This window comes from Tachyglossus aculeatus, chromosome 26 (genome assembly GCF_015852505.1).
Source record: "Tachyglossus aculeatus isolate mTacAcu1 chromosome 26, mTacAcu1.pri, whole genome shotgun sequence".
NCBI classification, from domain to species: domain Eukaryota; kingdom Metazoa; phylum Chordata; class Mammalia; order Monotremata; family Tachyglossidae; genus Tachyglossus; species Tachyglossus aculeatus.
The window spans coordinates 418697-446095 of record NC_052091.1 but is presented as its reverse complement, the minus strand read 5'-3'; the positions used below and the strand labels follow the sequence as shown (position 1 = coordinate 446095).

Below are 27399 nucleotides of genomic sequence, written 5' to 3'. Positions count from 1 at the left end.
CCTAACGGTGAGGAGATTAGCGGTGGCAGAGGAGCGGAGGGTGCGGGCTGGGCTGGAAAAGGAGAGAAGGGAAGTGAGGTAGGAGGGGGCGAGGTGATGGACAGCCTTGAAGCCTTTGCCTCTCCCTTCCCACTCTAAACTCGATGCGGGCAGGGAATGTGTTGGCTATATTGTTACACTGTACTCTCCCAAGCGCTTAATAATAATAACAATAATAATAGTACTTGTTAAGCTCTTACTATGTGCCAAACACTGCTCTAAGCGCTAGGGTAGAGACACGGTAATCAGGTTGTCCCCCATGAGGCTCCCGGTCTTAATCCCCATTTTCCAGATGAGGTAACTGTGGCATGGAGAAGTGAAGTGACTTGCCCAAAGTCACACAGCTGATAGAGAAGCAGCATGGCTTAGTGGAAAGATCCCGGGCTTGGAAGTCAGAGGTCGTGGGTTGTAATCCCATATCCACCACTTGCCTGCTGGGTGACTTTGGGCAAGTCACTTCACTTCTCTGTGCCTCAGTTACCTCATCTGGAAAATGGGGATTAAGACTGTGAGCCCCACATGGGACAACTTGATAACCTTGTATCTTTCCCAGTGCTTAGAACAGTGTTTGGCACATAGTAAGCACTTAACAAATACCATCATTATTATGGTATTTGTTTCTTGCTTAGTACAGTGCTCTGCAATAAATACGATTGATGATTTTCTCCCTCTTTCTGCCCTCCAGGAGAGAAGCCCTTTGCCTGCCGCCTTTGCCCGCAACGATCCCGGGATTTCTCAGCCATGACCAAGCACCTGCGTACCCACGGGGTGGCTCCGTACCGCTGCCCGCTGTGCCCAGCCGGCTGCCCCAGCCTGTCGGCCATGCAGGCCCACCTGAGAGCCCACCCTCCCGGCCAGTTGTCCCCCGGATGCACCGTCCGCTGCACGTTCCTCTACTCCTCCTCCTCCTCCTCCCCCTCCCCCGCCTCCCACGGCCCTCCTCCCCCCAGCAGCCCTCCTCCTCAGACCCCGACGGGGGACCCCAGGCCTGGGTGTCTCCCTCTGCCCTCCCCGAGGCAGGCATCCATGCAGGCCCCCGGGCCCGACTGCTGTGACGGGCCCCGAGCCCCTGAGCGTGAGGCCTCTGAGATGGTGAGTCCCATGGGGGATGGAGACAGGGACCCCTCTGCTTATCCCGCATCTACCCCGACGCTCAGCACAGCGCTCGGCCCAGAGTGAGCACTTCATCAATACCATCGTTATTGGGACCGGCAGCCGGATCCTTTCAATAAACAGTTTTCCCCACTGCCCTCGGTTCTCTGGTTTGGACCTCTCCCGCACCCCTCTCTGTCCCTGCCCCTGCCTCATGGATAACTGTTTTTTGAGGAACCAGCCCCAGCCTCCCCTCCCTAGAGCTCCCTCCCCGATCCCCATTCATCCTGAACAGCATTGGTTCATAGGCAAGGTGTTTATTCAGCATCTACTATGTGCTCAGCCCTGGGGGAGATATAAGAGGCTCAAAATTGACCCAATTTCTGCTCCACTAGGTACTCGCTACCTAAGAGGTTGGCGTTTCTGCTGTGGGCAGACCCCTGGATTAGGCTCTTGGGAACATGAATCAGTGGTATTTATTGAGTGTGTACTCCACGCAGAGCATGGTACTAAGTATTTGGGAGAATACGTTAGGGTTAGCAGACGTACAACAAGCAACAGACCCCCAGACCTTGCCCTCAAGGAGCTTTCGCTGTAATGGAGATCAGCAGAGCCAGAATCCAAACCAGGCAGAGCTAAACAAATAAGAGCAAAGCGGTGCCTTGTAAAAGCAAAGGGAAGCAATTGATTAATCAGTGATGTTTATTGAGCATTTACCATGTGCAAAGCACTGTATTAAACAATTGTGTTTATTGAACGCTTACTGCGGGCAGAGCCCTGTACTAAACGCTTGGGAGGATACAACTCAACAATATAACAGACCTGTTCCTTACCTAAGTACTTAAGCAATGAACTAAACGGCACTACATAGGGCAGGAACGCAGACTTGGGTTGGAGAAGGAGAGGGGTGACCTGGGCTGGAAGATGGGGGAAGAGGGGACCACGGGGTTACCTGGAGGAGGCGACTTCGGAGGTGAGGAGGGATGGGGCTTTGGAAGCGGGAGGGAGCTCTGGGAAGAGGGAAGAATGGGCCCAATGTGACAGTCAGTGGAGACCCAAGCAAGGCCCGGGATGACACGGGGTGGATGGAGCAGCGTGGCCAAGGGTTTAGAGCCTGGGCGTCAGAAGGACCTGGGTTCTAAGTCCAGCTCCACCACTTGTCTGCTGTGTGACCTTGGGCAAGTCACTTCGCTTCTCTAGGCTTCAGTTACCTCATCTGTAAAATGGGGATTAAGACTGTGAGTCCCATGTAGGACAAGGACTGTGTCCAACCATGTCCCCCTGACCTATCATCACTTTCCCACTCTCATGCTTCACTCTTCTCAAGTTAACCTCTTCACTGGGCCTTGTTCTCATCTCTCATGCCCATAGTCACACCCTTCCTCCTGCCTGGAACTCCCTCCCCTAAAGATGGTGATAATAGTAACTGTGGTATTTGTTAAGCGCTTACTATGTGGTGTCAGGCACTGTACTGTGTGCTGGGATGGTTACAAGCAAATTGGTTGGACACAGTTCCTATCCCACATAGGGCTCACAGTTTACAGATGAGGTAACTGAGGCCCAGAGAAGTGAAGTGACTTGACCAAGGTTACAGAGCAGACAAGTGGTAGAGCTGGGATTAGAACCCATGACCTTCTGATTCCCAGGCCTGTGCTCTATCCACTATGCCACAGACCCGCAATCTATCCGACCACTACCCTCTCCATCTTCAAAACCCTTCTGCGATTATAATAATAATAATAATAATAACAGCCGTATTTGTTAAGCACTGTAGTAAGCACTGGGGTGGATACAACCAAATCGGGTTGGACCCAGTCCCTGTCTCTCATGGGACTCACAGTCTCATTCCCTACTTTACAGATGAGGTAACTGAGGCCCAGGGAAGTGACTCGCCTAAGGTCACACAGCAGACGAGTGGCATAGCGGGATGAGAACCCACGACTGTCTGACTCAGGCCTGTGCTGTAGCCACTACACTGTTCTCATCTCCTCCAGGAGGGCTTCCCCAATTGAGATCTCATCTCCCCACCTGCCACTTCAGCATTTTGCCACCTAAACCCCCCCACGTGTCCGTCCATACGCTTGTGTACTTGCCTCGGAACCTCACACTGCTGTACTTTGTAAACTCGTTGTGGGCGGCGATTGTGCCTGCCAACTCTGTTGTACTGTATTCTCCCAGGCACTTTAGTACAGTGCTCTGGACACAGTAAGTACTTAATAAATGCTATTAATGATGGTTACTCCTTCTTGTAATTTATCTTGGGGCCCATGTCCCCCACTAGACTGAGGGCAGAGGGCAGAGCTAGGTTCTACTAGCTTGTAACCTCCCCAGCGCTTAGAACAGTGCTTTGCACACAGTAAGCGCTTAATAAATGCCATTATTATTATTATCATTACTAACTGTACTGTCAGAGAGTAATATACAGAGCAGCTTGGCCTAGTGGAAAGAGGATGGGTTTGGAAGTCATAAGGACCTGAGTTCTAATCCCAGATCTGCCACTTACATGCTGTGTGACATTGGGCAAATCACTTCACTTCTCGGTGCCTCAGTTAGCTCATCTGTAATCTGTGAGCCCTGTGTGGGATAGGGACCGTGTCTGACCCCATTATCTTGTATCTACCCTGGAGCTTAGAACGGTGCTTGGCACATATTTATTCATTTAATCGTATTTATTGAGTGCTTACTGTGTGTGCTTAAAACAGTGCCTGGCACATGTTTATTCATTTAATCGTATTTATTGAGCGCTTACTGTGTGTGCTTAGAACAGTGCCTGGCACATGTTTATTCATTTAATCGTATTTATTGAGCGCTTACTGTGTACAGAGCACTGTACTAAGCACTTGGGAGAGCACAGTGTGACAATAAAAGACATATTCCCTGCCCATGAGCTTAGTAATCACTTTCCAAATACCATTATTATCATCGCTACATTCTCCCAAGAGCTCCGTACAGTGCTTTTCATTCATTCATTCAATTGTATTTATTGAGCGCTGTGTGCAGAGCACTGTACTAAGCGCTTGGGAAGTACAAGTTGGCAACATATAGAGACAGTCCCTACCCAACAGTGGGCTCACAGTCTAAAAGGGGGAGATTCACTTCACTTCTCTGGGCCTCAGTTCCCTCATCTGTAAAATGGGGAGCAAGACTGTGAGCCCCCCCCCCCCCCCGCCGTGGGGCAACCTGATCGCCTTGTAACCTCCCCAGCGCTTAGAACGGTGCTTTGCACATAGTAAGCGCTTAATAAATGCCATTATTATTATTATTAAGGCGGGGGGGATGGAGAGGAGGAGAGGAAGGAGGGGGCTCAGTCTGGGAAGGCCTCCTGGAGGAGGTGAGCTCTCAGTAGGGCCCCTTCCTTCCTCTTCCCCTCGTCCCCCTCTCCATCCCATCTTACCTCCCCCCCTTCCCCACAGCACCTGTATATATGTATATATGTTTGTACATATTTTTTTTACTCTATTTATTTATTTATTTATTTAATTTATTTGTACATATCTATTCTATTTATTTTATTTTGTTAGTATGTTTGGTTTTGTTCTCTGTCTCCCCCTTTTAGACTGTGAGCCCACTGTTGGGTAGGGACTGTCCCTATATGTTGCCAATTTGTACTTCCCAAGCGCTTAGTACAGTGCTCTGCACATAGTAAGCGCTCAATAAATACGATTGATGATGATGATGAAGGGAGGAAGAGAGCTAGCTTGGCGGATGTGGGCCCCCTTTTAGACTGTGAGCCCACTGTTGGGTAGGGACTGTCTCTCTATGTTGCCAACTTGGACTTCCCAAGCGCTTAGTACGGTGCTCCGCACACAGTAAGCTCTCAATAAATGCGATTGATTGATGTGGGGAGGGAGGGCTTTTCCGCACACCGTGCGCATTTATTGAGTACAAATGCCGGGCGTGGCGGTTCCGCTGAACGCACAGTGTGTCAGGACGGCGGACCCCGCAGGGCCCGCACTGGGGAGCTGCGGGACTTCCGGAGGCCCCAGACTACCACTCCCAGCATGCTGCGGGGCGCGGCGGCCCCAGACTACAACTCCCAGCATGCTGCGGGGCGCGTTGGCATGGTCCCCCGGGCTTCTCCCGCCTCGCCGGACGTCACGTGGGCGGTGCTCCGGGAGCGTGTAGTTCCATCCCACGTCTTCCCACCTGGACCCGTCACGGCAGCGACGCCCGGGACTTCAACTCCCAGGCGGCGCCGCGGCGGCTGGCCTCACGCATGCGCGCGGCCGCCCCCCCGGGACTCCAACTCCCAGGCGGCGCCGCCCCGCACGCATGCGCGCGGCGGCTCGCCGGGTCCAGCCGGAGAACCACCCGCCCTAAGGGCCCGAAAGGGCGTTCCCCGCCCCCCGAAGACGATGGTGGCTGCAGAACGGCGACCCTGGAAGTCTCCTGGACGGTCCCCTCCCCCTTGCACTGTTATGAGTAGACACTCCCCATGGTCCAGGCCGTAGGGAGTCACTCACTTCCACCTTCTTCCCGCTCCCACGTGGCCCCCCCCGCCCCCCATGGGAGTTGTAGTCCGTAGGCCCGGCGGTGCCGCGGTCGGGACAATGGAGCCGGCGGCGAGGGAGAACTATAACTCCCGGCGGACTCCGGGCGCCGGCCCCGCCCCCCGGGCCTGGCCGCGGCAGTTGCGGTGGGCGCTGTCTGTCGGTCCCCATCGCGGGACTCCGCGGAGAGGCGTCCGGACTCCAAGTCCCGGCGGCCCTCGAGCTGCTGTCCGGCCGCGCGCGCGCGCGCCCCCGCCTCTCCCTCTCCCTCCCCCCTTCTTCGCCCTCCTCGAGTCCCCCCCTCCCCCACCCGCCCACGTCCTCCCGCTCTTCCCCGCAGCCCCGTTGCCCCCTGGGAGTTGTAGTTCCGCGCGCGGGCGGCGCCCGTCGGGCCCGGCGGGGTCTCGGGGCGTGCGGACTCCATCTCCCGTGGTGCCCCGCGGCGGGCGCGCCGCCTGCCGCCGGCCGGGCCGGGGCGCTGTGGCGGCGGCGCTTGTTATTGTCGTGGGCGCGCGCCCCTCCCCCCCCGCCCCCCGCCCTCCCTCCCTCCCTCCCTCCCTCCCTCCCCGGAGCCCGGGCCGCCCCTCCCCCCGCCTCCCCGGCCCTCTCACGGTGCCAAGATGGCGGCGGCGGCGGCGGCGGCGGGCGGCGGCGGTTGCCCGGGGCCTGGCTTGGCGCGGGGCCGCTTCCCGGGCCGCCCGCGGGGGTCCCGGCGGCGGGGGCGGCCGGGGCGGCCGGGCCGGAGGAGGAGGCGGCGGAGGAGGAGGCGGCGGCGGCGGCGGAGGCGGCGGCGCGGAGCGGGCCCGGGTGGCGCTGCGGCGGGGCGGGGCGGCGGCGGCGGCGGAGCAGCAGCAGCAGCAGCAGCCGCCGCCGGGGCCTCCGGGGGGCCCGCCGCCGCCCGGGGAGGACACGGCCCTCTGCCGCCTGCTGGGCCTCCGCCGGGGCCTGCGCCGCCTCCGCCGCCTGTGGAACGGCTCGCACCGGGGCCGGGGCCGAGGCCGGGGCCGAGGCCGAGGCCGCGGCCGGGGCCGGGCGCCGCACCCGGACCCCGCGGGCGGCGGCGGCGGCGGCGGCGAGGCCGACGACGATGAGGACGAGGACGACGATGACGACGAGGAGGTGAGAGCAGGGCCCGGGCCCGGGCCCGAGCAGACCGGAGGCCGCGGAGGGTGACGGGGGACGAGGACATCCCCGGGGCTACGGAGGCTACGGAGGGTGGAGTGTGAGGGGCCCTCAGTCAATCAGTCGAATTGATTGAGCGCTTACTGGGTGCAGGGCACTGGACTAAGCGCTGGGGAAGTCCAAGGTGGCAACGTGTAGAGACGGTCCCTGCCCAACAATCAATCAGTCGTATTATTTATTGAGCGCTTACTGGGTGCAGAGCACTGGACTAAGCGCTTGGGAAGTCCAAGTTGGCAACATGTAGAGACGGTCCCTACCCAACAATCAGTCGTATTTATTGAGCACTTACTGTGTGCAGAGCACTGGACTAAGCGCTTGGGAAGTGCAAGTTGGCAACATAGAGAGACGGCCCCTACCCAACAATCAATCAATCAGTCGTATTTGTTGAGCGCTTACTGTGTGCAGAGCACTGGACTAAGCGCTTGGGAAGTCCAAGTCGGCAACGTGTAGAGACGGTCCCTACCTAGCAATCAATCAATCAATCGTATTTGTTGAGCGCTTACTGTGTGCAGAGCACTGGACTAAGCGCTTGGGAAGTACAAGTTGGCAACATGCAGAGACGGTCCCTACCCACAGTGGGCTCACAGTCTAGAAGGGGGAGACAGAGAACAAGAGAGTTATGGGGAGAGTCTAGAGTGGGGGTCGGAGACCGGGAGGCCGTGGGGCAAGCAGGTGCCCGGGGCTGGTGTCAGGGGGCCGGATTAGGAGGAACCGGGGCGAAGGCGGGAGATAGGGCGGACCGGAGTCTGGTTGGGGGGATGTTAGGAGGAAGTGGGGAGGTGATGCGGTGGGTAGGAGCCCGAGGGTGGCAGAGGGAGGCGGGGGAGACAGGTGATGGGGCGGGCAGGGACAGGACGGTGGGGTCACAGGGCCGTCAGAGTAGGAGCAAACGGGGGGCTCTGGGGTGGGAGGCGATGGGCCGGACGACAGGAGCCTTGGGGGGTGGGAAGTGCCAGGGGGGATCTCGGGCGGACAGGCGGAGTCTGAGAAGGGCGGGCAGGGGCCCGGGTTACGAGGAAGTTGGGGTCCCGGGCCGGGAGGCCACGGGGCGGGCGGGCAGCAGCAGCCCGAGGAGGGTCGTCAGGGAGCCGGGTTGGGAGGAAGCAGGGGATTAGGGTGGGAAAACGACGAGATGGACAAGAGCCTCAGACGGTGTCTGGGGGCCCGGTTAGGAAGTGGAAGGTGTAGAGAGTCAATCAATCAATCGTATTGAGCGCTTACTGTGTGCAGAGCACTGGACTGAGCGCTTGGGAAGTACAAGTCGGCGTGGCCCAGTGGGAAGAGCACGGGCTTTGGAGTCAGGGGTCATGGGTTCAAATCCCGGCCCTGCCCCTTGTCAGCCGCGTGATTTGGGGTAAGTCACCTCACTTCTCCGTGCCTCGGTCACCTCATCCGTTGAGGCCGGGAGCCCCGCGTGGGGTGACCTGATGACCTTGTGTTTATCTCAGCGCTTAGAATAGTGCTTTGCGGGCAGTAAGAGCTTAATAAACGCCGGCATTATGATTATCCTTATCGGGAGTCTGGGATGAGGAATGTCAGGAGGCCAGGTTAGGAGGAAGGGGAGCGTTGAGGGTGGGGCGGCGATGGGGTGGGCGGGAGCCTGGGGGTATCGGGGGGCTGTGTTAGGACGAAGCGGGTGGGTGGGCGGGGTGTCTAGGGTGGAGAGGTGATTGGATGGGCAGGAGCTTGTGGGTGGTGTCAGACGGCCAGAATAGGAGGAACTAAATGTCTTGGTTTGGGAAGCGTTGGGTTGGACAAGACCATGTAGGGGGAAGCGGCGTGGAAAGAGCGCGGGCTTGGGGGTCAGAGGCCATGGGTTCGAATCCCGGCTCTGCCACTTGTCAGCTGTGTGACCTTGGGCAAGCCGCTTAACTTCTCCGTGCCTCAGTGACCTCATCTGTAAAATAAGGATGAAGACCGTGAGCCCCAAGTGGGACAACCCGGCCACCTTGTATCCCCCCCTCAGCGCTTAGAACTGTGTTTTGCACACAGTAAGCGCTTAACAAATAGCACCGTTATTATTATTACGTAGGGGGAATGTCAGAGGGCCAGAGTAAGATGAAGCAGGGGACTAGGGTTAGGAGCTGATGGGATGGGCAGGAGCGAGCCAGAGGAGATGTCGGGGCTGGATTGGGAGGAAGGGGGGTCTAGAGTGGGGATGTAGTGGGGTGGACAGGAGCCTGAGGGTTTTAGGGGTCTGGGTTAGGAGGAAGTGGGGGTCTAGGGTTGAGGGGGTGGGGAGAGGGGAGCATGGTCAGGGGAGCATGTCAGGGGGGCAGGTTAGGAGGAAATGAAAGTCCTGAGCCACACCTTGGGCCCAGATGGGGCTCGGCCCTCTGCTGAGCCATAAACACTGGTTGGGACAGACCCAGAGTGTGAACGAGCCGTGGGAAGCTTGGAGATGAGAGCACAGGGGCAGGAGCCAGGGGAGCACAGGGACGGGAGCACAGGGAGCACAGGGCCAGGAGCTGCGGAGCAGAGAGCAGTAGGAAGAGCGGGCAGGAGCGTGGGGAGTTCGAGGGCAGGATCAGCGAGGAGACTGGGCTGGAGCGCAGAGGCGGGATGGGCCGGGATGGCCGGGAGTGGCAGGAAGAGCCCCGGGGGCAGGAGCAGTGGGGTCCGAGCTCTGGGGCGTCACCTCCATTGCGGTCCTGGAGCCGGCTGGGCCATCTACCCGATGCAATGACAGCGTGGACAGAGGGCGAGCGGGAAGCGCTCTCCCCACCCCGAACACCGGTCCCCCTGCCGAACCCCAGCAGAGCCCCCGGGGCTGCTGCCACAGCTGAAAGCCGCAAGGCCCGCTGGACGGCTCGTGCCAGCCCAGAGCGAAGGCCGGCCAGGGCCTGCCTGACCTCTGACAGACAAGTTGACGCGTTCCCCTCACTCCCTCGGTTTGTTCATTCAGTTGTATTTATTGAGCGCTTACTGTTGAGTAGAGCAGTGTACTGAGTGTTAAGGGAGAGTACGGTACGACGATAAACAGTCGCATTTCCGACTCACAGTGAGCTTACAATCTAGGCCGGGGAGACAGGTGGCAATATAAATGAGTGTATTAGAGGTGTGGGCATAATCGCTGTGGGCTGAGGGGGGGATGAATAAAGGGAGCACATCTGGGCGATGCGGAAGGGAGTGTGCAAGAAGAGGAAAGGGGAGCTTTGTCGGGGAAGGCCTCTTGGAGGAAACGTGCCATTGATAAGGCTTTGAAGGAGGGGAGGTTAATCGTCTGTTGGATTTGAGGAGGGAGTGTGTCCCAGGCCAGAGGTAGGACACGGGTGAGGGGTCGGCGGCGAAGTAGGCAAGATCGAGGCACCAGAGGAGCGGATCGTGCGGGCTTCCCACTCCCACCATCCGTTCCTCCTTAGGAAGAGTTTCAGGGGTTCCACTCAGAAGAGGATGAGCCCCCCAGTTCCTTGCGCTCAGCACTCCGGTCCCAGCGAGGTGAGTGAGGGGCGGTTGTGGTGGCCGAGGTCCCTCCCCCCGACCCCCGTGAGCCCCCTCCGCCTCACCGCCCGCCCGTCTTTCCGCAGGCCGGAGCCCCAAAGGCCGCGGAGGCCCCAAGCGCAGGAGCACGACCCCGCCCGGCCAGCCCGGGGAGGCGGCCTCTGCCCCTCCTCCGCCCCCACCCCCACCCCCACCCCCTCCGGCCAAGCCCTCGGGGCGGCGGCGCCGAGAGGCCGGGAAGGAACGGATGGTGCAGGCCCTGGCAGAACTGCTGCGCCGTGGGCAGGACCCCCCGGCCCCCCGGGGCCGAACCCCCCAACAGCCCCCACCCGCTCGCCGGCCGCGCGGCCGGCCCCCGGGCTCCTTCAAGAAGAAGCCACCGGGAGTCCCGCCTCCGGCAGCCACCCCGGGAACAGAGACCCCGACGCCCCCCCCGGCCCCCCGGAAGCGCAAGGCAGGAGGCTGGAAGCGCCAGAGGAGGGTGCCCAGCCCGGCACCCGGCTCCTCCCCCAGCCCGGTGCCCAGCCCCGCCTCCAGCGCCGTGCCCAGCCCCAGCCCCAGCCCCCAGCGGCGAGGCGGGGAGGGGTCCGGCCACGGCCGGCGGGGCGGCCGGGGTGGGCGGGGTGGGGGGCGAGGCCGCGTCCCCCTGCCGCTCAAGTTTGTCTCCAAGGCCAAGAAGGTGAAGAGGAGCACGGCCCCCGAGCGCGGGCGCGGACGGGGGGCGAGGGCGCGGCGGCCGGCGGGGCCGGGGCGGGCGGGGGGCCGCCTCCCCGGGGAGGGCCCCGGCCCCGGCCGGCCGCTGGGAGCGCTGGGGGCGGCCGCCGCCGCCGCGGCGGGGGCAGCCCGGGAGGGCCCGGGGGCCCGCGGAGAAAGAGGAGAGGACCCCAGCCGAGGCCCGGGCCTCCGCCGCCCCTGCGCCCCAAGGCCCGGCAACGCCTCCGCCGGCTGGCAGCCCCGCCCCATCCTGCCGCAAGAGGTGGCGCCCCCCCCTCACCCCGAGCCAGCGCGCCGAGCGAGAGGCCGCCCGGGCCGGGCCCGACGGCGCCTCCCCTCCCCGGCCCCCGCCACCGGGCCCCCCGGCCGGGGGACCCTCTGAGGAGAGCCCAGCCCCCTCCCCGAAGTCGGGCACGTTCCTGAAAAACATTCGCCAGTTCATCATGCCTGTGGTCAGCGCCCGCTCTTCCCGCCTCATCAAGACCCCCCGCCGCTTCATGGACGAGGAGCCGCCCCGGCCCTCCCGGACCGAGGCGGAGCAGCCGCCGCCTCCTCTTCCTCCTCCTCCTCCTACTGTTCCTCCTTCTCCTCTTCCTCCCCCCTCTACTCCCGCCCCAGAGTCCCCAGAGCCCCCAGAGGCTCCCGGGTCGCCCCCTCCCCCTCCTACAGCCGCATCCCCGCCGCTGATGCCCCTCTCCCCGCCGGCCCTGCCCCCGCCGCCTCCACCGGCCCCGCTCCCCGAGAAGAGACGCTCGATCCTCCGGGAGCCCACCTTCCGCTGGACCTCGCTCAGCCCCGACCCGACGCCCGCCCCAGCTCCCGGCCCCCCCGCCCGGAGGCCCCCGCTCCTGAGGGCACCGCAGTTCACCCCCAGCGAGGCCCACCTGAAGATCTACGAGTCGCTGGCCGTGGGCCCCGAGGGTCCGGAGCCGGAGCCCCAGGCTCCCCTGCCCCCACAGCCCCCTCCGCCCCCGCCTGCCGAGGCCCCGTCCCCCACGGAACCCGAGGCCCCGCCCCCTACCCGCTCCGGTGGCCGCACCAATCACCTGAGCCTGCCGCGCTTCACCTCCGCCAAGACCGAAGCCTCCGTCCCGCCGGGCTCCCCGGGCCCGGGCCCCCCCGAGGACCTGGGGCCCAGAGAAGGGGAGGGGTCCGGGCCGGGGGCCGCCGGCCCTCCGGCCCTTTCCGGGGTCGAGGAGAAGATGTTCAGTCTCCTCAAGAAGGCCAAGGTGCAGCTGTTTAAGATTGACCAGCAGCAGCAACAACAGCAGCAGCAGCAACACCACAAGGCAGCACCTCTGCCGGTGAGGAGACGGTTCCACGTCCGCACGGCCGTCCCAGCGGTGCCCCCTGACGCAGCCGAGCCCCAGGGATGTGCGCGTCTGTGTGTGGGTCCGCTGCCCCGCTCCTCCGACACCTCCCCCGACCCCCGCTGTCCTCCACAGCCAAGCCCGGGAGTGAAGCCGGAGGAGCCCGTGGGGACTCCGGCCCGGAGCCCCGTGAAGTTGGAGGAGGAGCCAGCGGAGACCAAGAAGGAGAGAAGCGCGGTACGGGGCATGCTGGCCGGGTGAGTGGGAGCGGGGATGCATCCTCCACGTCCCTTGACCGGTCTGTCTCTCTCCCCAACCCCCGGCCCCGTGCAGGGCCCCGAGTCCCCCGTACAGGGTCCCCGAATCAAGCACGTGTGTCGGCACGCGGCGGTGGCTCTGGGCCAGGCGCGGGCCATGGTGCCGGAGGACGTCCCGCGGCTCAGCGCCCTGCCCCTGCGGGAGCGTCACGACCTGGCCGCCGCAGAGGGTGAGGCCCGGGCGGTGGGGGTGGGGGGCGGGGGGTGGCCGGCACCACCTGGCCGCCGCAGAGGGTGAGGCCCGGGACCCGCGGCGGGGAGCGCAACCTGGCCGAGGCTGAGGAGGGGCCGGGGGAGTGGCTACTTCCAGACCACCACGGAGGATGAGGCCCTGATAGTGGGGCGGGGAGGGGCGGGGGGCAGCACATCCCGGCCGGGGCTACTGGGCGCCCGCCGACAACCTTTCCCGCCGCCCCCCCAGACACATCCTCGGCCTCAGAGACGGAGCGGACGGCGATGCGTCAGCAGCGGCTGAAGGCGGAGCCCGCGGGTTGCGGCACAGCGCCCGGGGCGGTCGGAGCCCTGGCCGCCGTCCCCTGCCGCTCCATGGGCTCCCACGGGGGCAAGAAGATGCGCATGGCACGGTGTGGGCGCTGCAAGGGCTGCCTGCGGCTGCAGGACTGCGGGGCCTGCGCCAATTGCCTGGACAAGCCTAAGTTTGGGGGCCCCAACACCAAGAAGCAGTGCTGCGTGTGAGCCAGGGGCGGTGGCGGGCTGGGGCTACGGGGCGGAGGTGCAGGCCAGAGGCCCCAGGGATTCAGAACTGCGCTGGGAGGAGTAGGAGGTGGGGGCATGTGGGCTGGTGGCCAGGCAGGGTGCACATGTGCATGCGCACGCACACATATGCACCCTGGGAGGAGAAGGAACCATGAACTGCTGTCCCGAAGCCAGAGAGGTAGCCGTAGGGTGTGCCTCACTCCTGGACCGTCTCCCGGCCTCTCCCTCCCCCCATTCATTCATTCATTCATTCAATCGTACTTACTGAGCACTTACTGCGTGCGGAGCAGTGTGCCAAGCGCTTGGGAGAGCACAATTCAACAATAAACAGGCACATTCCCTGCCCACAAGAAGACGACAGTCTGGGGAGGGAGACCGACAGTAATAGAAATAACTAAACTCAGCCCCCCTCGGTCCCCGCATTGATGCTTCTGGCTTTGCCTGCCCAGGTACCGGAAGTGTGATAAGATTGAGGCCAGGAAGATGGAGCGGCTGGCGAAGAAAGGTCGCTGGATTGGGGGGGGGTGGGGGCAGCGGGGACCGTGGTGGGGGGCGACCTGTGGTGGAGGCTCAGCGGCCCTGGATCATCGGGGGGCCATGGGGGTGAGGATGATCATCGCCCCCTTCTCACAGGCCGCACCTTGGTGAAACCGCTGCTGCCCTGGGACTCGGATGAATCTCCAGAGACGTCCCCAGGGCCCCCTGCCCTGCGGCGGAGCAGCGGGGGCCGGGACGAGGCTTCGGCCGCCCTCCCCACCGGCCCCGAGGACCACGACCCCCTACTGCTGCAGCGCAAGTCTGCCCGGCGCTGTGTCAAGCAGCGGCCGTCGTACGACATCTTCGAGGACTCTGAGGATTCGGAGTCGGGGGCGCCCCCGGCCCCTCCCCGCCGCCGAGCCGCCCGGGAGTTGGGTGAGGAGCACTGGGTCACTCAGCATCGAGGGGGAGGGCAGAGTGATGGGCGTGGTGACGGATGAAGTGACGGGTATAGGGTGCGAAAGATGAAATGACAGGCGTGGGGAGACGGGTGAAGTGGTGGGCTCGGTGTGACAGGTGAATTGGTGCGGTGGTCGAAGAGGTCACGGGTGCGGCGATAGACGTGATGAGCACAGCGATGCATGGCGTGGCGGGGCGCGGTAGTAGTCGGGGTGAGGGGCGCGGTGATGGAAGCGGTCCCAGCACGGTGATAGGCACGGTCACAGATGGGACGGGTACGGTGGCGGGCACGGACGGGGAGGAGACGGGCGCATGGTGGTGGCCGCTGTAGCGGTGGATGAGTTGGCGGGTGGCGTTGGCCTGGACAGATGAGATGACGGATGTGGGGATGGGTGCGGTGATAGACCCGATGGCGTGACGGTGGATCGGGTGATGAACGCGGCAATAGACACGGTGACAGATGAGGTGATAGGCGTGGAGTTGGATACGGTCACGGAAGCGGTGACAGACACACTGACGAGCGCATTGACAGACAAGGCGGTGGATGAGGCGACGGACGCGGGGATGGATGTGGTGGTGGGTGCGGCGGTGGCAGACCTGATCCCTTCTAGCAGAGATGGCCCTGCCCGAGCCCGCGGAGGAGCCTAGCCGCCCCCGGAAGGTCACGCTGCAGCCTGTGGTGCAGCTCAAGGCTCGGCGGCGTTCCGAGAAGGTGAGACCCTCTCCTCACACGCACCCCCGAAACCCTGCCCGTCAGACCCCAGAGCCCGTCTGATGGACTCCCCGCAACACACACCCCCAACACCTGCCTCCCCCAGGATGCTGCAGCAGCTGGCACATTTCCCTCCTTCCCCAACGGCTGGGCAGGGAAGCAGAAGTCACCAGACGGCGTCCACCGCGTGCGGGTTGATTTCAAGGTGAGAGAGGGGCCCGTTGGGAAGGGCGGGGTGGGGGAGGTTAGTCCTCGGGCCTCGCCGACCCCCTTGGCCGTCCCGCAGGAGGACTGTGACCTGGAAAACGTTTGGCTGATGGGCGGATTGAGTGTGCTCACCTCCGTGCCCGGCGGCCCCCCCCCTCGTCTGCCTGCTCTGTGCCAGCAAAGGACTGCACGAGGTTAGGACCCCCGGGCCACCCATCCCTGCCTCGTCCCGCAAAGTCTCCACGTTCCCGTCTTCCCTGCGATTCCCCGGTCTGTGATTTCCTCGTCCCTGGAGTTCCTTGGCCCAAGAGCCCCCTGCCCGTGATTCCTTTGTCCCTGGGGTTCCTTAGCCTGAGAGCCACTTGCTGCGATCCCATCATTCTTGGGGTTCTTGTTGCTCCTGGGAATCCCCGGTCTGTGATCCCTGTGGCCCTTCCCCACCCCGTGACCCTTTCAAACACGGGGAGGGCAGCGGATGGCCCGATGTTTAATCGTGAGGGAATTCCAGACAGAAGGAAGGATACGAGCAAGCGGTCAACGGTGGGAGTGGTAAGAATGAAGCCCGGTGAGCAGGTGGGCCTGAGAGGGCCGAAGCGTGCCATCTGGCCTGGAGTGGAACAGGAACGAGGATAGGCCGGGGAGAGAGAGCTGATGGAGCGGCTTAGAGTCGGCGGCCTTGAGTTTCTGCTCGATGAGGAAGGGAGCGGCTGGCTGTTGGAGGATTTCGAGGAGCAGAGAGATGTGCAGAGAACGATGTTTTAGGAAAACGATCCAGGCAACAGATCGCAGTGTGGGTTGGAGAGGGGAGAGGCCGGCGGCAGGGAGGTCCCCAAGGAGGCTCCTGCATCAGTCGAGGCAAGATAGAAGTGCTTGGGCCAGCGTGGTAGCAGTTCAACCAGAAAGGGACGGATTCTGGAGGCCTTTTGTGAAGAAAGAACTCATAGGATCTGATGACTTTACAGAATGTGGTTGTTGGATGAGAGAGAGGAGTCAAGGAGAGTGCCAAGGTTGAGGCCTAGAGACGAGGAGAGGTGACCTAGGACTCGTCTGGCGCTAGTTGAAGCCTCAGGAGCGAATGAGTTCTCCTAGGGAGTGTGTGGCAGAGGAGAAGAGATGGAGAGCCAGAACCGAGCCTGGAGGGCCACCCCCACCCAGCTAGGGGGGTGGAGGAGGCGGAGCCTGTTATTTTAAGTCCCCTTGTGTTCTCCACCCGCACCCACTCCCCTGAATATCCCTGCCTTCATTCATTCATTCAATTGTATTTATTGACCACTTACTGTGTGCAGAGCATTGTACCAAGCACTTGGGAAGTACAAGTTGGCAACATACAGGGACGGTCCGTACCCAACAGTGGGGCCTTCAGCTACCTTCTCTCTGTGCGGATGTTTCCCAGGTGGACCTCCTTCCTCTGCAGTCTCGTATGTCCTCCTGCCTTCAGGACGTCTCTACTTGGGTGTCCCTTTGCCGCCTCATGCTAACTGTGTCCAAAACAAAACCCCTCATCTTCCCGCCCAGACCCCATCCTCCCCCTGACTTTTCAGTCACTCACTGCAGACGACACCGCCATCCTCCCCGTTACCTTGGCGTCGTTCTCCATTTATTTCTCTCAGTCCAACCCACGTGTGTAGTCTGTCACCACATTCTGTCAGTTCTACCTTCACAGCGTCCTTAGAATCTGCCCTCTCCTCTCCATCCAAACTGGTACTACCGTGACCCAAGCCCTTATCCGTTCTCGCCTCAACTACTGCATCAGCCTCCTCGCTGACTTCCCTGCCTCCTGTCTCTCCCCACTCCAGCCTTTCCTTCATCCGCTGTTCGGATCATTTTCCCCAAGAGAAAGCTCAGTCCAGGCTATAAGCTCTTTGGGGACAGGGAACACATCTACGGAGTCTGTTGAGTTGTACCCTTCCAAGCGCTTAGTGCTCTGCCCCATGCAAAGTCGGCTCTCAAATACCATAGGTTGGTGGATTAGTTGATGGTTGCAGAGACGGAGAATGAGTGTCCGCAGAGGCAGGAGGAGAACTGGGAGAGGATAGTGTCAGAGAAGCCGAGGTTAGCTAGGTAGTGTTTTTCAGAGGAGGGGGTGGCCCACGGCGTCGAAGGCTGCCGAGAGAGAGGTCTCCGGGCACCGGGACGGAGCAGGGTCGGATGGGTCTGGCCAGAAGGAGGTTGTCGGTGACCCAGGGGAGAGACAGGGCAGAAGCCGCATTGCCGAGGGTTGAGGAGGGAGTTGGAGGAGGGAAAGTGGAGGCAACCGGTGGAACTGACCAGTGCCCCACCCCCGCTCCAAGAACCCAATCTGTGGTACCCACCTCTGGCCAGCCCCTGCAGTCCCAACCCTGACCCCGGGGGCCCAGACGTGACCGAGCAACCCCCTGGGACCTTCCTGTGGCCCCTCAGATGCCCCCTCAAGGACCCCACCCTCTGACCCCTCTGTGTGTCCCCCCCGCATACCCCCGCCCCCACACGGATCCCCACGTTCACCAATCTGAGCCCTGAGCCCCGCGGGTTGTGTCTGCCCCGGCCACGGCCCCACCCCCTGACCCGGTGCCGTGGACGGGCCCGCAGTTGGTGTTCTGTCAGGTGTGCTGTGACCCATTCCATCCCTTCTGCCTGGAAGAGGGGGAGCGGCCGGCGCCCCAGCACCACGACGCCTGGTGCTGCCGACGCTGCAAGTTCTGCCACGTCTGCGGGCGCAAGGGTCGCAGCACCAAGGTGGGCCTGCTGGCTGGGCTCCGGAGGTGGGGACGAAGGGACCGGGAGGCCCAGCTGGGGGAGCGCCGGGTCGGGGTCCCGGGGGAGCGCGGGGGACCGAAGCCAGGCGCTGATCCCGACACGGGTCCCCGGGCGGTCTCCCCCTCCACCCTCTATCCCCCAGCACCTCCTGGAGTGTGAGCGCTGCCGCCACGCCTACCACCCTGCCTGTCTGGGGCCCAGCTACCCAACGCGGGCTGCCCGCAGACGGCAACACTGGGTGAGAGCCGACCCCCGACCCCTGCCACCCTCATCCCCCCTGCCTTGGCCCTCATCCCTCCCTGCCCCTGGCACCAGTGACATCTCCCCATCCCCGATCCCTCGTGCCCGTCCCCCATCCGTCTCCCTCACCCCCCGTCCCCGGGGCCCCCTGTGACGTATCCCCGGCCCCGGCCCAGATCTGCTCAGCCTGCGTGCGCTGCAAGAGCTGTGGGGCGGCCCCCGGGCGCAACTGGGACAGCGAGTGGCAGGGAGACCTGAGCCTGTGTCCTGCCTGCACGCAGCTCTTCGAGAAAGGTGGGTGGGGGCCGGGGAGGAGGTGGGCGGGGTGGGCGCCTGAGTTGTGGGGAGGGGAGGAGAGAGGGAGCAGCGGTCCGGGCCTGATCTTCATGGATCTATGCCTCTTTACCCTGAACCTCCCCCCTCAATCCGTCTCCTGCCTGACTACCGCCCGCCTGGCTCTTGCTCCAGGAAACTTCTGCCCTATCTGCACACGCTGCTATGAGGACAGTGACTACGACAGCAAGATGATGCAGTGTGCCCAGTGTGATCACTGGGTGCACGCCAAGTGCGAGGGGCTCTCAGGTGGGTGACGGCCCCGGGCCGCGGAGCCCCAGCGGGGGGCTGGGGAAGCCCGGCGGGAAACAAACTCGACAGCCGGAGCCCTTTCTCCCTCTCCATCCCTCCCCACGTCCCCCCGCTGCAGACGAGGGCTACGAGATCCTGTCGGGGCTGCCGGACACGGTGCTGTACACCTGCGGCCCCTGCACGGGCACCGTGCCCCCGCGGTGGCGGGAGGCGCTGGACGGGGCCCTGCGGGGGGGCCTGCGCCAGGTGCTGCAGGGGCTGCTAGGAGCCAAGTTGGCCGGCCCGCTCCTTCAGTGCTCCCAGGTAAAGGGCTGGCGGGACGGTTCAGCCTGGGCTCTGGGAGGGGCAGATGTTCCCCAGTCGGTCAATCACTGGTATCTATCGCACGCTTACCGCGTGCAGAGTGCTGCGCTAAGCACTCGGGAGAGTATGGTGCAATAGAGTTGATGCCTCAATCCCTGGAGAGGGTGGGGCGGCTGGGGTTGGGGGTGAGGGGACCCCCTCTCCACCAGACCCCATCCCGGGGCCATTGCAGTGCGGAGCGGCCGACTCCCAGCAGCCCGCGCACCGGTGGCCGTGTGACCTGCGGGCAGTCAGCCAGCTGTTCGAGGACGGTCACTACAGCTCCGTGGTGAGGGAGGGCGCCGGGGATGCCGGGAGGGATGGGGGGAATGGGGGCCCGGAGTGGGGCTGGTGGCGGGGAGGGGGGCTCCTGGTTCTTAGGGGCCCTCTGACCCGCCCTCCTCCGCCCACAGCACAGCTTTACTGAGGACGTGGTGGGCATCCTGCTGCGCCATATAGAGGAGGGGGATGCGGCTGAGCGTCGGGCGGGGAGCCAGGCCAAGGGGCTGCTCATCAAGGTCCGTCCATCCATCCCCATCTCCTCCATCCATGCTTCCGCCCACCCGCCTCACCCCCGGATCCAGTCATCTGTGTCCCATCTGCCCATCCCTACCTGCCCCTCCGCTTGCTCCCTGGGCCCGGGGTCAGTTCGTTCATTCACTCATTCGATCATTCAGTCGTTCATTGAGCGCCTACCGTGTGCAGAGCACTGTACTAAGCGTTTGGAAAGTGCAACTCAGCAGCAGATAAAAGCAATCCCTACCCAACAATGGGCTCACAGTCTAGAAGGTGGGAGACAGACAACAAAACAAAACAAGTAGACAGGCATCACCAAACTCCCTGTGAACCCATTTTAAGAGCTACTGTGTCACTCACTGCCTTATTAACATTCAAGTTACCCCTTTTTTATGATATTTGTTAAGTTCTTACTACGTGCCAGGTGTTGTGGTAGGCACAAAATAATCGGGTTGGACACAGCCCCTGTCCCACCTGGGGCTCACAGTCTTGGTCCCCATTTTACAGATGAGGTAATTGAGGCCCAGAGAAGTGAAGTGACTGGCCGGGCAAATAGGCCTCATGGGGTTTCTACAGCCCAGTTTTACGGTTGTGAGGCTGACGGGTTGGGGGGACCCGGGCACCCAAACCGGCCCCAGGAAGGCAGGCTGAACCCAGTATCACCCCACATTGTTGGCCTCGGTGCCCCGGTCTTCTCGCCTCTCCTCCCCTCCATCCCCACCCAGCTCCTGGAGTCGGCATTCTGCTGGTTTGACGGGCACGACCCCAAGTACTGGAGACGCAACAGCACCCTGCCCAAGTGAGCTGCGGGGGCACTCGGGGGGGGCTGGGGGAGGCTCGGCAGGCAGGGGCTCCCACAGGGCGGGAAAGGGGACGCCTCCCGTCACCCCCAGTCATCCACTCCGCCCCTCATGCCAGCGGGGTCCTCCCCAATGCCGTGCTGCCCCCGTCCACGGACCACATCTACGCCCAGTGGAGGCAGCAGGAGCCGGAAACCCCGGAGTCCGGGCAGCCCCCTGGGGGCATCCCCGCGCCAGGTAGCCGTCACAGGGGCCGGGCTGGCTGGGGGCTGGGGGGGGGCGGGGCAGGGGCACCCCGGGGGCCCGACGGTCTGACGCTTCCCCTCCCGCTCCAGCCCTGCCCGCCAAAGAGACGGCTCCCCACCCCGAGGACCCCCGGCAGTGCGCACTCTGTCTAAAGCAGGGAGACGCCGACTCCAAGGTAACACCCCACTGCGACCCTCCGCACGGGCCGTGCTCCCCTCTCCTCGCCCTTCTCAGCCACCACGGGATGGCCCTGGGCCCCATGGGCCCTGTCATCTGCCCTTTCCTCTCCCACCTCCAGCTACTCACTCTGTCTACCCCGTGGGCCCAGCGGCCCCTCTCCCGTCCCCTCGGCTGCCCATCCCGGCCACCCCGGGGTCTCCGTGGGCCCGGTGGCCCCTCTCCTCTGCCCCGTTCCCGCCTTGTGCCGGGGGTAGCTTTCCTGACACGGACCCCCTCACCCCCACCCCCTCGGGGGTGGCCCAGGAGGCCGGGCGGCTGCTGTACATCGGCCAGAACGAGTGGACCCACGTCAACTGCGCCATCTGGTCGGCCGAGGTGTTTGAGGAGAACGACGGCTCGCTCAAAAACGTGCACGCCGCCGTGGCCCGCGGCCGCCAGATGGTCAGCGGGGGCCGGGTGGAGGGGGCGGGGTGGGGGAGCGTAGGAGAGATGGGGCGGGGCCGACGGCCTGCCGTCTCCTGACGGGGCTGTGTCCGTGCCCCTGGCAGCGCTGCGAGCTGTGTCTGCGGCCCGGGGCCACCGTGGGCTGCTGCCTCTCGTCCTGCCTCAGCAACTTCCACTTCATGTGCGCCCGCGCCAGCTGCTGCGTCTTCCAGGACGACAAGAAGGTCTTCTGCCAGAAACACACGGAGCTCCTGGACGGCAAGGTGCGTGCCACCCCCCCACACATCTTCTTCTCCCCTCCTTCCTCCCTTTCTCCTCCCTCCCCTACTCTCTTCTGCTTCCCCCCCTTCTTCCCCTTCACCTCCTGCTCCTGCTGTCCTCCTCCCTCCCTTCTTCCTCCTCGCCCCTCTTCCACCCCCACCAACCACCACGTCCTCCTCCTGACCTGCCCAGCCACCCCCAACACTCTCCCGCCTCTGCCAACCCCAACCGCCCCCTCCCCTCTGGACACCCCCATTCCCTCTCCCCCCGCCTCCCAGGAGATTGTGACTCCTGATGGGTTTGACGTCCTGCGCCGGGTCTACGTGGACTTTGAGGGGATCAGCTTTAAACGCAAGTTCCTGACGGGGCTGGAGCCCGACGTCATCAACATCCTCATCGGTGAGGCCTTAGGAGACCCCACGGTAGGGGACGGGTGGAGGGCACCCCCAGGGGCTTCTGGAAGTCGGAGCCTCGGGCCTGGCAGAGGGCTCTACCAACACCCCCCGCCCCCGCCCGACCAGGCTCCATCCGCATCGACTCCCTGGGCACGCTGTCCGACCTCTCTGATTGCGAAGGACGCCTCTTCCCTGTCGGATACCAGTGAGTCCTGCTTGGCCGACTGGCCGGTGGCGGGCGGGGGTGGCGGGCAGGGGAGAAGGGGCGAGGTCCCCACTGTCCGTCTGTCCGTCTGTCTTCCCCTGCAGGTGTTCCCGCCTGTACTGGAGCACGGTGGACGCCCGGCGTCGCTGCTGGTACCGCTGTCGCGTCCTCGAGTACCGGCCCCGGGGGCCGCGGGATGAGCCTGACCGCCTTGGGGTGGCCGAGGACAACCGGACCATCGCCCATGGGCCCCCGCTCCCTGCGGGTAACGTTTCCCCGCCATCTGCTGCCGACCCCTCCCGACCCGTGGCCGTGTGTCCCCTTCCTCTCACCCCCCGCTCCTGCACACCCTCAGTCTCACACTCTCACAGTCCTTGGTGTGTGTGGGTACGTGTGTACGCGTGTACGAGCACTCACCCCCAACTCTGGTACACGGTCCCACGCCCTCCCAGGCTGTCACCCCCACACGTTCGGTCCCGCACGCACCGCGGTGGCGACAGACCTCTGACTGTGGGATGGTGGCTGCCGTTGCAGGGCCCCTGAGGCTGGACTCACCCCCCCAGTCGGAGCCGGCCAGCCCCCTGGCCCCCGAGCGCCATTCGCCAGCCCAGAACCCGGGGCCCCTGCCGCCCCCGGGCCGGGCCGGCGCCCCGCCTCCAGCCCGGCCGGTTTCCGGTGCCCGCATCAAAGTGCCCAACTTCTCGCCCTCTCGCCGGCCGCCGGCGGGGGCCTCCTCGCGGCCCCTCCCCTCGCCTGGTGAGTTGCGTGCGGGGGGAGGAACGGAGGGGCTGGGTTTAGGGGGAGGGGCGGGGCGGTGGGGCTTCTCGGATCCAAACCGACCGGGTCTCCTCCCCGCTGCAGGGAGCCCCTCGTCGCTGACCCACCACATCCCCACCGTGGGGGACCCCGACTTCCCGGCCCCCTCCCGCCGCTCCCGCCGCCCCAGCCCCCTGGCCCCGCGGCCGTCTCGGCGGGCCTCCTCCCCGCCCCCCAACTCCCGACCTCCCCCTCTCCAGCTCAGGGCACACCCCCCTCTCCCGCCGTCTCCCCTCTCGCCCCCGCCCGCTCCTACCTCGGCCGCCGTGGCCCTGACGCCTACCTCAGCGGGGCCGTCCCCGTCCCCCCCGGCCCCATCCCCCTCGCCGCCGCCGCCTGAGGACCTGGGTCCCGACCTGGAGGACATGGACGTGGTGCCCGGCCTGAGCGCCGCCGACCTGGACTTCGCCGCCAGCCTGCTGGGCTCCGAGCCTTTCCAGGAGGAGGAGATCGAGGCGGAGGGGGCGGGGGGCGCCCGGGGGGCCGCCCCGGGAGACAGCTCGGAAGAGGAGGAGCCGGCCGCCTCGCCCCCGCGCTACGTCCACTTCCCGCCGACCGTGGTGCCCGGCGCGGCCGGCCCGCCCCCGGCCCCCGGCCCGCCCCGCATCGAGCAGCTGGACGGGGTGGACGACGGCACGGACAGCGAGGCCGAAGCCGCCCGGCAGCCCCGGGACCAGGGCCGCGCCCCCACGGGGCCGGGGAGCGGCGGAGGCGAGGAGGCCCGGCCCCCCGAGGACCTGCCCTCGGACATCGTCGACTTTGTGCTCAAGAACCTGGGGCCCGGGGAGGGGGCGGGGCCCGGCCAGGACCCGGCCCCGCCGGCCCCCCAGGCGCCCGCCCTGCTGGCCAACGGGGACCAGCCCGGGCCGCCCGCCCCCGCCGAGCCCCCGCGGACGTTTTCCTGGCTGCCCGGCACCCCCGGCGTCAGGGTGCTGAGCCTGGGCCCTCCGGCCGAGCTGCCCAGGCCCGCCGCCTCCAAGGTCCTCCTTGTCAACAAGCTGGGCCAGGTGTTCGTCAAGGTAGCAGGGGAGGGCGGAGAGCCCCCGGCCGCCGGGGAGGCTGCCGCGCCGACGCTCCCGCCCGCCGGCACCCCCGCCGCGCCCCAGCCCCCCTGGGGCGCGCCAGTCAACGCGCTGCCCGAGATGGGGCTGGTGCGCCCTCCGGGACCCCCGCCGCCACCCCCCTGCCCCCCACCCCCTGCGTGCCCCCCGCCACCCCCCTGCCCGCCGCCCCTCACGTTCCTGCTGAGCGACGCCTCCTCCAGCCCCCCACGCCCGGCCACCCGCACCAAGAGGGTGTCAACCTTCGCTGGCCACTCGCCCCGCCCTGCGACCCCACCCCCCCGCCAAGGCCCCGCGTCTGGAAGGCGACCCGGAACCCACAGATGACGACGGCGCCGGGTAATGGCGGTGCTCCCGGGCCGGGGCGCCGGGGGTAGGAGGAGGGGCCAGCCCCCTGCCCGCTCACCCCCCTCTGCCCTCTCCCAGGCCGGGCCACGTGCAGATGAAGACCCCAACCGTGCAGGCCGTCCTGAACCTCGATATCGCGGCCGAGGAGCCCGACGGACTCGCTGGGGGTGAGGGCCCGAGGTGAGCCGCCTGCCTTGCCCGCCCCGGCCTTACTCACCCGTATCGACCGCCCGCTGACCGGCCGCTCTTCCCCAGCCCTAGGTCATCCCCTCCGCTGCTGCCCTTGCCAGACACCAGCCCCCAACCGTCCCCACCACCGCCTCCGCTGGCAGCAGATATCTCCCTGGATGCCCTGCTGGAGCCCCAGTGGCCCCGTTTCTCAGGTACGGGCCCTCGGTGCTGCCACACGCACCCCCGGGAGTGACTGGGGGGGCCCGATCACCCCCTGCCCTTTCCTGATGGTCTCGCATCCCAAGCCCGTCCCCTCCACCCCCCGCAGGAGAGGTGTCCAGCTCTGAGGAGGAGCCCCTGTCCCCCGAGGACAAGGAGAACGTGGGGCCGCGGAGGCCCGGCCCCCACCTGCGCTTCGAGATCAGCAGCGACGATGGCTTCAGCATCACTGCTGAGAGCCTAGAAGGTGAGGGCGGGGGCTGAGCAAGCACTCGCCCAAAACCGATCGACAGGTGTCAGGGACCCCAGGGGGTGGGGGCGGCCTTGAATGAACGGGCCTCACCCCACGCCGGTCGGCTGGTTGCCGGGGATGTGGGGTCTCAGCGAGGCCTCGCCGGTCGACGGTGCCGGGGGCAAGAGGTCTGAGTGCGGTTTCTCCCCAGGTGCCTGGCGCACGCTGGTCGACAAAGTGCAGGAGGCGCGGGGCCACGCCCGGCTCCGACACCTCAGTTTCAGCGGTGAGTGGGGAGGGGGCGTGGGGCACCTGCGAGGGCTCCAGGTCTCCCCGGGCCCCCGTCCCCCCGCCCGCCTCTGACCCCTGCCCGCCCACCCCCAGGCATGAGCGGGGCCCGCCTGCTGGGGATCCACCACGACGCAGTCGTCTTCCTGGCAGAGCAGCTGCCCGGCGCCCAGCGCTGCCCCCGCTACAAGTTCCGCTACCACCAGCGCGGGGAGGACCAGGAGGAGCTGCCTCTCAACCCCCGGGGCGCGGCTCGGGCAGAGGTCTACCTACGGTGAGGGGCTGGCGGGGACCGGTGGGGGGGGGCACGGCGGCTCATCCGGGGTGGCTGGGCACCAGGCCGAACCCGAGTCCCCCACAGGAAATGCACCTTCGACATGTTCAACTTCCTGGCATCTCAACACCGGGTGCTGCCGGAGGGGGTGGCCTGCGATGAGGAGGAGGATGAGGTGCAGCTCAAATCCACCAGGTACAGCCGGCCGGCCCGGGCCCCCGGACGTGAGGGCCACAGGACGGGTCTGAGGGTCTCCTGACCGCCCCGAGGCGTGGGCCCCGGCCGCCACATGCTCGCTCGGGTCTGGCCCGACTCCCCTGTCTCTTGGCCCGTCCCTTGTCCCCGACTCCCCTCTCCCCGTCCCTTCCCCGACTCCCTGTCGTGTCCCCCTGGCCCGACTTCCTTGTCTCCGGCCACCCCTTGTACCCGCAGGCGCGCCACCAGCCTGGAGCTGCCCATGGCCATGCGCTTCCGTCACTTGAAGAAGACGTCCAAGGAGGCCGTGGGGGTCTACAGGTTCGGGGGCGGAGCGGGGCCGGGAGTGGGGAGCGGAAGAGGGGGCCAGAAGCCCCGCCTCTTCCGGGGTCCTAGCCGGGTCCGCCGGCTGACCGGGCGCCCCCGCCCCCAGGTCGGCCATCCACGGGCGCGGGCTTTTCTGCAAGCGCAACATCGACGCAGGCGAGATGGTCATCGAGTACTCGGGCATCGTCATCCGCTCCGTTCTCACCGACAAGCGCGAGAAGTTCTACGATGGCAAGGTGGGGGTCGCGGCGACCAAGAACGCGGGAGACCCCTTCCCTAGGGATCCCCCTCCACCTCGGGTCCCCCGGGAAAGGTGGCCCCTGCCCCCCAGACTCTGGACCGCGGTCCACCCGACCCTCTCCCCTGGGCCCAGTGTGACCCCCTTGGAGTTAATGTCTGCAGGGTGGACAGGTTCCCCCCAAGGTTGCCAGGTAAGCATTCCGCTGGTCCCCACCTCCTGCCCCAGTGTGAGTTTGCAAGCATCGTGGCTTAGTGGATAGAGCCCAAGCCTGGGAATCAGGAGGACTTGGGTTCTAATCCTGACTCCGCCACGTCTTGTGTGTGACCTTGGGCAAGCCGCTTCGCTGCTCCGTGCCTCTGTTTCCTCATCTGTAAGATGGGGATAAGACTGGGAGTCTAGTGTGGGGACAGGGACTGTGTCCAACCTGAGTAACTCATACCTCATAACTCATACTCATAAGTCAGAGGTCACGGGTTCGAATGCCGGCTCCGCCACATGTCTGCTGTGTGACCTTGGGCAAGTCACTTAACTTCTCTGAGCCTCAGTTCCCTCATCTGTAAAATGGGGATTAAGACTGCGAGCCCCATGTGGGACAACCTGATCACCTTGTATCCCTTCCAGCGCTTGGAACAGTGCTCTGCACATAGTAAGCGCTTAACAAATGCCATCATTATTATTATTATACCTACCCTGGCGCTTAGAACGGTGGTCCGCACATAATGGGTGCAAGCAAGCACCATTATTATTACTCCCGCCCGCCCCCAGGGCATCGGCTGCTACATGTTCCGCATGGACGACTTCGACGTGGTGGATGCCACCATGCACGGCAACGCGGCCCGCTTCATCAACCACTCGTGCGAGCCCAACTGCTACTCGCGCGTGATCCACGTGGAGGGCCAGAAGCACATCGTCATCTTTGCGCTGCGCCGCATCCTGCGCGGGGAGGAGCTCACCTACGACTACAAGTTCCCCATCGAGGACGCCAACAACAAGCTGCCCTGCAACTGTGGCACCAAGCGCTGCCGACGCTTTCTCAACTGAGCCTGCGCCAGCCCCGGACCCCGCCCCGTCTGCCCACCCGGCGACCCCTACACACACACACAGACACGCGCCGGGTCAA

The 27399-nt window shown here is 64.6% G+C and overlaps 1 protein-coding gene across 1 annotated transcript; it reads left to right on the top strand.

Moving 5' to 3' along the window:
- The first annotated feature begins 2055 nt into the window (after nucleotides 1-2055).
- On the top strand, nucleotides 2056-27399 carry KMT2B (lysine methyltransferase 2B). Its single transcript, XM_038767624.1, is given in 45 exon segments — nucleotides 2056-2104; nucleotides 5053-5252; nucleotides 5321-5515; nucleotides 5650-5854; nucleotides 5962-6101; nucleotides 6471-6740; nucleotides 10166-10241; nucleotides 10331-10952; nucleotides 11023-12262; nucleotides 12404-12505; nucleotides 12602-12755; nucleotides 13007-13277; nucleotides 13752-13807; nucleotides 13936-14214; nucleotides 14853-14950; nucleotides 15057-15155; nucleotides 15237-15305; nucleotides 15307-15351; nucleotides 17726-17872; nucleotides 18036-18131; nucleotides 18310-18427; nucleotides 18602-18715; nucleotides 18837-19021; nucleotides 19254-19349; nucleotides 19474-19578; nucleotides 20302-20375; nucleotides 20495-20613; nucleotides 20712-20797; nucleotides 21106-21243; nucleotides 21351-21509; nucleotides 21786-21906; nucleotides 22029-22107; nucleotides 22212-22372; nucleotides 22642-22863; nucleotides 22969-24260; nucleotides 24262-24323; nucleotides 24411-24512; nucleotides 24588-24715; nucleotides 24832-24969; nucleotides 25166-25240; nucleotides 25339-25516; nucleotides 25604-25711; nucleotides 25949-26032; nucleotides 26145-26274; nucleotides 27045-27399. Coding segments are annotated over 45 exon segments (8763 nt in total). The 3' UTR covers nucleotides 27321-27399.